Source organism: Lathamus discolor, chromosome W (assembly GCF_037157495.1).
Source record: "Lathamus discolor isolate bLatDis1 chromosome W, bLatDis1.hap1, whole genome shotgun sequence".
Taxonomy (NCBI): domain Eukaryota; kingdom Metazoa; phylum Chordata; class Aves; order Psittaciformes; family Psittacidae; genus Lathamus; species Lathamus discolor.
The window spans coordinates 4,131,460-4,143,611 of NC_088908.1; the positions used below are offsets into that span (position 1 = coordinate 4,131,460).

The following is a 12,152-nucleotide window of genomic DNA, read 5'->3' on the forward strand; positions in this document are numbered from 1 at the left end:
TACAGTGAAACAAGAACCTTAGCCAAAGCCCCCCAGCCAATAAACACTAAAACAGAAAATACCATCTGTAAGTAAGGTACAACATTCTGAAACTCTGAGATCAAGAGCAACAACTTTGAGAGGCAATAAATCAGCGTTGTGACGAGTGACTATTAATCCAAAACAATAAGCACTTATCACAAATATGATTAGACACACTCCGGTCACATCTGTTGTTATCTCAACCCTTCGTGCCCCACGTTGGGCACCACAAAGAACTGCCGTGGTTTAAGCCCAGACAGCAACCCAGAACCACGCAGCCTCTCGCTCACTCCCCCCCCCTTCCTCCCCCCCGCTCCCAGAGGGATGGGTAGGAGAATCGAAAGAACGTAACTCCCACGGGTTGAGATAAGCACAGTCCAGTAGCTAAGGTATAACACAAAACCACTACTGCTGCCACCAATAATAATAATAATAAGGGAAATAACAAAGGAAGAGAATACAACTGCTCGCCACCCACCCACCAATAGCCAGCCCGACCCGAGCAGCCATCTGCCCCTTCAGGGTAACTGCCCCTAGTTCTACATCCTGGGCATGACTTGCTGTGGTATGGAATACCCCTTTGGCTAGTTTGGGTCAGGTGCCCTGCCTCTACTTCCTCCCAGCTTCCCCTCCTCCCTGGCAGAGCATGAGACTCAGGAAGTCCTTGGTCAGAGTAAACATTACTGAGCAGCAACTAAAAAACATTGGTGTTGTCAGTGTCATTTCCAGGCTGAAAGTCAAAACCACAGCACTGCACCAGCTACTAAGAAGGAGAAAAATGACTGCAACTTCTGAACCCAGGACACAGTGCACAAAGAAGGAAGATTACACTGGAGAAACAGTGAAATTCCAATTTACAGTGGGTTGACAATCATTTGATTCAAAGGGGGGCTGGGAAGGTAAGGGAATGTCTCCTTCATAGGCTGACCACCTGAGGAGAGAAAAAAAAGATGTGTAATCGCTAAGCACTTTTATTATATACCTCCCAAAGCATAGAGGTGGTGACCACACTGGGAATTCAGGCCAGATCAGTTCCATCATCAATGAGTCTATTGTATTACAAGCCATTACCAAGTACAGTGAAACAAGAACCTTAGCCCAAGGCCCCCAGCCAATAAACACTAAAACAGCAAATACCTTCTGTAAGGTAGATACGACATGCTGAGACTCTGAGATCAAGAGCAACAACTTTGAGAGCCAATAAAATCAGCATTGTGACGGGAGACTACTAACCCGAAACAATAAATACTTATCACAAATTCGATTAGACACACTCTGGTCACATCTGTCATTATCTCAACCCCTTGTGCCCCACATTGGGCGCCACAAAGAACTGTTGTGGTTTAAGCCAAGTCTGTAACTCAGAACCACACAGCCACTCGCTCACTCCCCCATCTTGTTCCTCCCGTAGTATTGCACCAGCTACTAAGGAGAAAAATGACTACTACTACTGAACCCAGGACAGATTTCCCAGAAGGGAAAACACTGATGATGTAGATTAGCAGTATATGTAGGAACACTGAAAGACAGAAAATACAGATCAGAGATGAAGACTTGACTTGAGCACCATTTAAGAAAGAAAAGGCATAATACAAACCTCACCAGACTAGAATTACTGCTGGGATCTAGAAGAATAACCAACTTCTACATCTGTCACCCCAAGCACCATCACATCCAACATGACCCCAAACCCTACAAAATACTGTGGTTGAAACCAACTGTACCTGAAGCTGAGGTGTTGCACCAATTTGGGTTTTCAGTTTCAGATTTTTTTTTTCCCCACTCTTGACAGCTGACTTTGTTCTCCAAGTCAACTGGTATTCAACAAAGGCCACATAAACTGTGTCAGTGGCAAATGGTGCATTCAGACTTGGAACAGCATGAAGCATTACTGAAATGAATATCTTGATTATTTATTCTGATGACACCCAAAAGAATATGCAGAAGTTCTGTTTGGTTTGACCTGGTGATTAACAAACCTCACTTCCAAATGAGCTGCTGAAAACTGAGTTCAGAATTGCTGATTTTTTTTTTTTTTTATCTAATATATTAGGGAAGTTAAAAAGCTTTCTATGATTGAATGGACATACGATTATTTGGCTGCCAGTCTAAGCAACAGGTCATATTTCCTGGCATGAATGAAGCCTAGAAAACAGTAAAGAGAGACAGTAGAGGCAATACACATATCTAACAGAAAGGCATCCAAATGAGGGCAAGTCATATAAAGACTGCAAGTTTCACACTGAAGACTAATTCTGCATTTCAGTCCACTATAACAGACACCTTTTGGGGGAAGGAATTGTTCCTAATATCCAGTCTAAACCTCCCCTGGCACACCTTGAGGCCATTTCCTTTTATCTTATCACTTGTTCCGTGGGAGAAGAGACCAGCCCTCTCCTGGCTCTATCCTCTTGTCAGGCTGTTGTAGAGATGAATAAGGTCCCTCCTGGGCCTTCTCTTCTCCAGACTAAACCCCCCCAGGTCCCTCAGCCACTCCTCATTACGCTCATGCTCCAGGCCCTGCACCAGCTCTGTTGCCCTTCTCTGGCTCTGCTCCACCACCTCAATGTCTCTCTTGTAGTGAGGGGCACAGAACTGAACACAGGATTCAAGGTGCACCTTCACCAGTGCCCAGTACAGGGGGACAACCACTGCCCTGGCCCTGCTGGCCACACTACTGCTGACACAGGCCAGTATGCCTCTGGCCTTCTTGGCTGCCTGCTGTCGTGGTTTAAGCCCAGCCAGCAACTCAAAACCATGCAGCCGCTCGCTCACTCACTCCCCACCTTCTTCCCCCCCCACTCCCGGATGGATGGGGAAGAGAACTGAAAGAATATAGCTCCCACAGACTGAGATAAGAACAGTCCAGTAACTAAGTATAATACAAAACTACTACTGCTACCACCAATAATGATAAGGGAAATAATGAAGGGAGAGAATACAATTGCTCACCACCTGCTGACCGATACCCAGCCCAACCAAAGCAGCCATCTGCCCCTTCTGGGTCACTCCCCCCAGTTTCTATACTGGGCATGACATGCTGTGGTATGGAATACCCCTTTAGCTAGTTTGGGTCAGGTGTCCTGTCTCTTCTTCCTCCAGGCTTCCCGTGCCCCTCCTCACTGGCAGAGCACGAGACTGACAAGTCCTTAACTGGGGTAAACACTACTTAGCAACAACTAAACCATCGCTGTGTTATCAGCATTGTTCTCAGGCTAAAACCAAAACACAGCACTGCACCAGATACTAGGAAGAAGAAACTGTTAAAGCTGAACCCAGGACAGACCCCTAAACCAGCCAGAGTTCAAATGTTATTCTTGAAGGACAGGATTAATTGCACTTGATACCTTTGCTGTGGGGCTTTCCCTTCTGGATAGTTAGGCCCGTGACGTTCATCCTTTAGCGATGAAAAACGCCAAACACATGCAGCAGGCTGATACCTTTATAATGATTAAAAATTCAATCTGCAGTAGCTGTAGAAACACAGACCTTGTCAGAAATGTCCCTTTATTGCTTTTCCAACATATTGAATGTTGCATTAAAGGAACTCCATATACATCCTCATTCAGTCACATCTTGGATCAAAATACTGCCAGAGTGAACACAAGACTGGATGGGATCCAAACCCCACTGCCAGCTCAGCTCCCCAAGGTGCCAACTCACAGGGGATGGTTGCTTCTAATGGTACCTAGAGGATCTGTTGCTGTGGCAGTTCTTCCACTTGCTCCTGGTTAAGTAGTAGAAACTGACAGGGCAAACACAGTCTCAACAACAGCCTACAATATTAAATAGTACCACAAAAAGTAGGATTGGTGCAGGAAAAACTTTCTCAGATTTAGTATCCTGGTTCCAGCACACTCCCCCAAGCTTCCAGTTGTCATGCTGCTCTGTGGTGCAATCTATCCTGAGCTAAGGCCCTTCGACTTGAGGCCAAATTCAGGTCGTAGAGCAGAGATGACAGAATCAGCAGATTCAAGCTTATATTTGCTATCACCCCACTTCCCCCTCTTTGAGCATCTTTTCCTTGATCATGCATATGGGGTTTATAAGAAACAGTCTCAGAAGTTCTCCTTCCAGAGTTCAAGTACCGCTATGAGTACTCTTCACCACACCAACATTTCCTTAACAGTCCAAGATTAAGGTCAAGGTTCCTCCCTATTTCACTCCACTTCTGAGACATCATAATTCCAGAAATCCAAGTGACCAGATCTAGCTAGCAAGAGGAAAACCAGTTTTAATTCAAATGGCACCAGACCCAAAGTTTCCAAAATTTTTAAAACTGCCCATATCAAACAGCACAGAAAACAGCTATGTAAGTGCCTCTGCCTCCAACACATTCTACCACCTTTACATCTATTAACCAAGAGAATCCAACCTCCTTGTGATGTACCTGCCTGTTCCATCCTGCAGCCATAGGACCTCCACTCCTTCCAGAAAGGAGGTAAGAGTAGAGCAGAACTTTTAAATCCACATCAACAACAACTGAACTGGAATGAGGCACTTACCCATCTCTACCTTTACTGATGATCTTCACTTCAAAGTAATAAATGCCACAGGCTGTAGGTATAGGGTGCGTAGCCCTGACAGACGCAGCATCTTTGTGATTTTTACCGTGACCTAGGAAAGAACAGAAATGTAAGTCCTGATAGGAGCTGAACTCTGCCACATTTTGGTCTGAAACACCTCTACCCTAACACAGCAGGGAACTGTTTCTACATACATCCAGTAATTTAAAGCCCTCTTTTCAGAGAACTGGAATGTACAGCCCTGCGCTGCCACCGTGAACCATCCCTTCAGTACGAGTACTGTGGTTTTCCCTTTGTTTACACTGTGAAGTTACTGAGACTCACAGTAGCACCTCTCTCCCTCCTCACGTAGAGAATTTGAAGACCAACGTACACCAATAGAAAACAAAAATAATTATGCAAAGGGGGATTTACATCAGTGTTTACTAACCAGGCAAGAAAAAGAATAATCAGTTCTCTGCTGGGTAGGTAGGGAAAACAGACTCCACTGGCAAGCAGGGAAAACACCAATGTCGTGGTTTAAACCCAACCACAAAAGTTCATTCACTCACTCCCCCCCCCTTCTTGCCCTCCCCCTGCTCCTGGAGGGACAGAGAGGGGAATCGAAAAGAATGCAACTCCCACGGGTTGAGATAAGAACAGCTTAGTAACTAAGGTATAACACAAATCACTACTGCTACTACCAATGATAATAATGTTAAAGGAAATAACAAGAGGAAAGAATACAACACCTCAACACCAGCAGACCAATAACTCACCCCACTCCCCCCAGCCAAGCACTGACCTCATTCAACCCTGCAGTCCCTAGCCCTTCCGGGTAACTCCCAGTTATATCCTGGGCATGACGTGCTGTGGTATGGAATACCTCTTTGGTCAGTTTGGGTCAGGTATCCTGTCTCTGCTTCCTCCCAGCCTCCCCTCCTCCCTGGCAGAGCATGAGGCTCAGAAAGTCCTTGGCCCGACCAAACATTTAAGCAGCAGCTAAAAACATCGGCGTTATCAGCACTGTTCCCAGGCCAAAAAACCAAAACACAGCACTGCACTAACTACTAAGAAGGAGGAAAATGACTGCTATTGCTGAACCCAGGACATAGGGAAAACAGACTCCACTGGCAAGCAGAGAAAACACCAATGTGATTCCCCCAGTCCTACAAATCAGCAAGCATCCCTTTTGTGTAAACTCACGGAGCCAAAGCCCCAGCTCCGCCACACATCGATGCCATCCGGCCCCTTGGCCAGGCTTTCGGCAGAACGACCGAGTAAACAGACGACCTAGCTACACTGAGGTGCTTGGGCCCGGAGTGGTGACACTGTGAAGCGTTCTAAAAAGCAGCACGCTCCACCAGAGAAAGAGCCCTCGGCTCCCGATTGCCTCCACTACCCGAGCCCAGGGAAACCCACGGCACCCAGGGCCAGCAGCCCGCCCCACGGCCAGAGCTCGGCGGCCCGCGCTCCCCCCTAGCTGAGGAACTTCTTCCCCCAGGACTACCATACACACTGTCGCCCCAGCGGAAAACCGGATACCAGCCGGGCAAGGGCTGCGCTGGGGCCGCCCCGGTCTACGCCCAGACCGAAGGCGAAACCGAACCCAGCAACCACCAACCCAGACCGGCACCTGTGTAGTGAACACGCAGATTGTTCTGCGAGAGACCGATATAGTTGCACTTGTCCTTGAGGCTCCAGGACCGCGGCAACGGCGTCTCCTCCTGATTAACGACAGGATAAAGACGACGAAGGCGCCGACTCAGCTCCTGCTCCACAAGTGAACACGACAACACCTCACCACCAACTTGCAAAGTACTCGCACCCGCCTCCGCCATCTTGAATTTACTTCATGCCACCGGACAGGGAGCAAAGCCCAGTTCCGACTGCTGACCAATGAGCTGCAAGCGCTACCTGACAAGAAACAGTCCAATCCACACGGCATCCAACCCTACGCTCGCCCCTCGCTCTTATCAGGATTACAGTTCCCGAAAGGCTCCTCGTGCGGAGTCCCGTGTTTCCTTTCGGCGCTCTGCACGCTGAAAAATAGCCTGAGGAGTGCCGTCTGGTGTGAGACTCCTGCTCCGGACGGGTTTTTTGGCAGCTTGGTGCTGAGCGGCTGCGTTGTATCTATCGCTATTCTCCAACCGCCTGCGTGCAAGCGTCGGGACCGATAACCCCGTCAGCAGAGTTGGCAGGGCAGTGCTGTGGTAGCGACCTCGTTCTGGTGCCGGTCTCTCCGCAGAACCTGTTTCCTGCCGGGGTGGGGTGGGGTGGGGTGAGGTGAGGTGGGGCTGGGGTTGGGGCTGGGCAGCGTCGGAGCTCCCTCCACTGGCGTAGTGGGGCGAAGTGTCTCCTTGGGTGTGATAAACACATAAATGTATTGGCTTTCGTAAATCATAGGTGTGGTTATACGGATATAATTCCTGAGCCTTCTCTTCTCTAGACTAAACCCCCCCCCAGGTCCCTCAGCCACTCCTCATTACGCTCATGTTCCATTCCCTGCACCAGCTCTGTTGCCCTTCTCTGGCTCTGCTCCACCACCTCAATGTCTTTCTTGTAGTGAGGGGCCCAGAACTGAACACAGGATTCAAGGTGCACCAGACAGAAGGGTTTTACTTTCAAAACCTAAACTTCAGGCTGGCCAAGTCTTCAAATGGTTAAATGTAAAGCCTCAGATTTTTAAATTTCCTAATTCCAGTGCAAGAAGGAAGATTACCCTGGAGTAACAGTAAAATTCCAATTTACAGTGGGTTGATAATCATTTTATATGTATATCCCCTCACAAAGTTGCAGCTGAGAAGAACATTTATATTCCTCTTCTCTTTCCTCCACCCTTAAGCATGCATGTTAATTCACAAAGATAACATCTAAATCTGAAGTTCAAGAGTTAGCTGCCATATATAGATTTTCTTTCTCTCTCTCCATATATATATATATTTAAGACAGATTTAAGTGATTAGAACCTGCTCAACTTTCTAATAGTTTGGGATGGTTCCTGAGCTTTCAGCAAGATTTAAAGGTGCCCAGGTTAGCTAAAGTTTGGATGTTTCACTGTATTTCTTTAACTCACCAGGTTCTTCTGTTCCTCTGACAAGATGTATTTCAGACTATTGGTGCATGCCTGGCAATCTGGAGTCTCTGAGGAAGATTCAGGAGCAGTCCTGTGAAAGAAATTTTTCAATAGAAAGAATATGTGAAACAAGTCCTGCAGGAAAGAAACTTTTCAAAATATACAGAATTAGCTAAATATACAGTGGAGATTGAGCTCCTGGTTCACATGTACCTAAGGTAAGTAGCCAATTATGAAGCACCTGACAGATGAAAATATCCAACAGGATAATGTACTGGGAGGGACTGCTGGAAAGATTTGTGGTGCAGCTGAACTCCAGGGTTTGCCATTTGGTGACTGGCATACCATTTGGTACTGTCCTCACTGTCCCAATGAGAACAACCAGGCTGAACCCAAATGAATTCATAGAATCATAGAATAGTTAGGGTTGGAAAAGACCTTAAGATCATCTAGTTCCAACCCCCTTGCCATGGGCAGGGACACCTCCCACTAAACCATGGCACCCAAGGCTCTGTCCAACCTGGCCTTGAATACCGCCAGGGATGGAGCATTCACAACTTCCCTGGGCAACCTATTCCAATGCCTCACCATCCTAACAGTAAAGAACTTCTTCCTTATTGGTCTTCTGAAGAAGAGAGATTCAAAACAGTGGTAGAGAACCCGTCACCCATGGGTCAAAGAACTAGGGTCCCAAAAGTGCCTGCAAAAGCCAGTTCCCTGGGGTGGCAGTCATGCCATGGCACAGATGGCCTGACAGCCAGTAGGAACCAGCAAATTACAGGACAAATATAACCAGGACCTCTCTTTCCTAGACTAGAAAGTAGCATGTATAGGTGAAAGGCTTTGAGAAGTAAACACACTTGCATGTGCATTGTAGGGAAAATGAGTGTGGCCATGGTATGGAAAAACAGCCTGGAGGTCCCAGTGAATTTGCAGGTGCTGTACTACACAAGATGACCGCAGACTCAGCTTGATCTCTGAGCACTGGCTTCAGCTGCCAGCCTGGCTTCACCCTCAGGTGGAGGCAGCTGTTCTACCTTTAGCAGCTCTCGCCCTCCAACCACCCACTTTCCAGGGAGGTGGGCACAGGGCAAACTGCCCTCACTTCCAAGAGCCCACCAGTGGCCAGCACAGCACTGGGCTGGCAGATTGTATTTGGTGGGCTGTTGGATCTCCCACCCTTGTGTACAAAATGGAAGCCTTAAGCTACAGCTCTGAAATGCAGTAACAGCACAGCATTGCTGGGTGGGGAGGTCCTGTTTCACCCCCACCACAATGAGCTCCTGGTGCCTAAGTGTCCTGTTAACTCTACTGTATGCTTGACAACTCTCTGAGCTGTTTTAGTTTGCTAATGCAAAGGAAGACCTACAGGTTCCTAGTCTAGGCTGCCTAAACACTTAACACACAAGTTCCCCCCTCAGGGGGAGTGATTCTGCAGCTGGCAGTGAGGATAGAGGCAGAAACCCCAAGCATTGGGCCAGATTGCCCAAGGAGCCCCACCTTTGGGTGAGATTCCTTGAGACACTGTGATCTGATCTATCAGCTCAGTGCTCTTGAAAAGCCAGAGCACCTCTTCCCAGCCGTATCCTCTTGCTGTTTACCCTGTGCTGCTGCCATGGCTTATCAGACCTCTTTACAAGCTGCTTTTATTCATCGCCTCAGCGAAAAGCTAACCCAGTCATCTCTGGAACATGCTTAGTGATCAGCATGACAAAGAAAAGATAAGATTGTACCTGGTACAGCTTTTATGGCACAGTTACACTGGCATGAGGAGCCGTGGAAGCTTGTGCTGTGCGCCTGGCTACAGGGAGCATGGAAAAGCAGGAGCAACCGGAAGGCACATCTGACAACAATTATGGAGCGGCAACACAGCCCTGCAGGAAGGGACAGAAAGGCTCTGCTCAGCTCTCACAGCAGGGCCGGGGCCCAGGCCCTGTCCCTCCCTCGGGCTCGACCCGTACCTGCCTGGCGGAGCGCGGCCTGCTGCCATGGCTGTGTCCCTGCTGTTTACACGCGTACCCCCTTGTGAAATACGAACTCACTCCTCTGAACAAGGTTTTATTGAGGGACAAAGTCAATAAAGCAAAAGCAACAGCGCTGGGCGCATGACCGTAGCCAGAGGCGCAAGTGATTAGTATTTGTGTCCTGTCTCTGCTTCCTCCCGGCTTCCCCTCCTCCCTGGCAGAGCATGAAGCTCAGAAAGCCCTTGGTCAGAATAAACACCAGTGTTATCAGCTCTGTGCCCAGGCCGAAAGTCAAAAAGCACAGTGCTGCACCAGCTAGTAAGAAGGAGAAAAAAAGACTGCTACTGCTGAACCAAGGACAGTATCCACCCCTTATTTCATACCATTCATGTCATGCTCAGATCCCACATTTTCAGTATACCATAGCTCTTGCATATATACATCCACATACACAGACGGACAGAGAGAAAGAGATCAGTTCTTAGTGCATAGACCAATCCCTATAATACTGTTGAGTCCATTCGGTCCATGATGTCAGGTTCCATCTCTTGTAACAGTCTTTCAGAGCAGGAGAGGCTGTGTATAGTGTTGGATTGTTGTCTGCTGATGCTGATCGTTCCTTTATCGCAGAACTCGTCTGGTTCTATCAAAATTTGTTCTCTGTTGCGATGATAGTCGGAGGGAAGTCAGGGCTGGTCACTGGTAACCTGAAGACATCTAGTTGATGGGCTATGAAAGTATTACATAGCAGGCAACAGCATACAGTTAAGTTCATTGGCTGTTTTCCCCTAAAATCAAATCCCCTTTAGGTATACATCGGCCTTCCCCATCTTCCCGCATTACCCACTGACTATATTTGGGTCCCTGAGCAGAAGCAATCCCACGAGTGGGTTTGCCTTTACCTGAAGCAGGAATCACCCAAACTGTCTTCCCCAGCAAATTCTTTATGTGCACCAGAGGAACTTTGTCCCCCTCTGCAGTATTGTCGTGGTTTAAACCGATCCACACAGCTTGTCCACTCACCCCCCCCCAACCCTCCCCACTCCTGGAGGGATGGGGAGGAGAATCAGGAGAATGTAACTCCCACGGGTTGAGATAAGAACAGCCCAGTAACTAAGGTATAACACAAATCACTACTGCTACCACCAATGATAATATTGATAAGAGAAAATAACAAGAGAATATGATACCACCGCCGAACGTGTTTGACCCCCCTGAAGAGAGAGAGCGTGCCCTTCCGGGTAACTCCCAGTTACCTCCCTGGGCATGACGTGCTGTGGTATGGAATACCTCTTTGGCTAGTTTGGGTCAGGTGTCCTGTCTCTGCTTCCTCCCGGCCTTCCCTCGTCCCCAGCAGAGCATGAGACTCACAAAGTCCTTGGCCAGAATAAACATTACTTAACAACAATTAAAAACAATCGGTGTTATCAGCTCTCTTCCCAGGCTGGAAGTCAAAACACAGAGCTTGCACCAGTTACTAAGAAGGAACAAAACGGCTCCTGGTTAAACCAGGACAAGTATGTAAAAGTTCTGACTGGGCTGGGCCAGCCCTGTTGGCAGATCCTCTGGTGTTGACCAACCAGGTAGCCTTTGGTAAGTGTGTATCCTAATGCTTGAAAATTCCACCACCCATTGCTCTCAGTGTTTGGCTGCCTGCCTGGGCTGACATGAACTTTCCCCTTCAATCACCACATCAGGACTTCCGCTTGCACTGTCAAGTTTGGAAGCAGTCATTGGCTGAATGGTGGAAGATGAAGTGGCAACTGCAGCCATGCATCTGTCCCACCAGCTAGTGTTAAAGGAGTGCGTCTGTCACACCAGTAAAATGGAGAGGAAGGGCAATGAAGGAGATGCCTGGAGTCCTCCTGTTACAGAGCGCAGTGTTAATTCTGTAAAAATTCTTAATTTATTTAATTTTAAATATGGAAAAGATTATTGGGACACCCAGACTGCCATCCTTTCTGTCACAGGCCCTTTTTTTTCATCCATTTATTCTTGTAATTATCACAGCAACTCATAAGTGGTAAAATTCATCCAGGAAAATAGTCAAACTTAGTTATAATTGGTGTCTAAATGAGGAGAATATTCCCCTGTAGATTTTCTCCACAGTCAATGGAAAAGACTGAACTTTCTCCAAAGGGTGACCCTCCAAAGGGGAAATAAGAATTGCTCTCAGGAGAGACCTAACACAAGGGGCTCCAAATTTGGCAATCTCAGATAATCACAGTGGAATTGAAAAGTCATTTTGGACTTTTCTCTTGATTTGGAGACAAGAGAAGTTATTCCCTTGGGATCCTTACCCAATGGTTATTCATCCTGTCATTTTGTTTCCTTTCTAAATATCCTGTCTTTAATTTTCAGTCATGAACTCCACTTACATCTTTCTCTAGTAGATCAGAAAATTCTTTATATACAGCATTTTATTCCTCTGAAAGAAGCACATTTACCACAGAGGTAGCAAATTAAAGGAGACTGCAGCCTTCTCTTATTAAGTGATGGGTCTGCCATGTACAGTCTCATGTAGGTGATGAGGAACTGTGCGGCTGCTGCCACTTATTATCTTGAAATCATCAGGTACTATAATAA

At 47.3% G+C, this 12,152-nt stretch overlaps 1 protein-coding gene across 1 annotated transcript in view; it reads right to left on the minus strand.

Moving 5' to 3' along the window:
* The window catches only part of LOC136004433 (ran-binding protein 10-like), an 88,513-nt gene extending 80,843 nt beyond the window's left edge, over positions 1-7,670 (minus strand). The window contains exons 1-3 of the mRNA XM_065660924.1: positions 7,603-7,670; positions 6,163-6,885; positions 4,527-4,638 (exon numbers count right to left, since the gene is read on the minus strand). Of these exons, the coding sequence (XP_065516996.1) occupies positions 4,527-4,638; positions 6,163-6,367 (317 nt within the window). The 5' untranslated portion in view covers positions 6,368-6,885; positions 7,603-7,670. The remainder of the gene's footprint in view (positions 1-4,526; positions 4,639-6,162; positions 6,886-7,602) is intronic.
* Between the last annotated feature and the right edge of the window lie 4,482 nt (positions 7,671-12,152).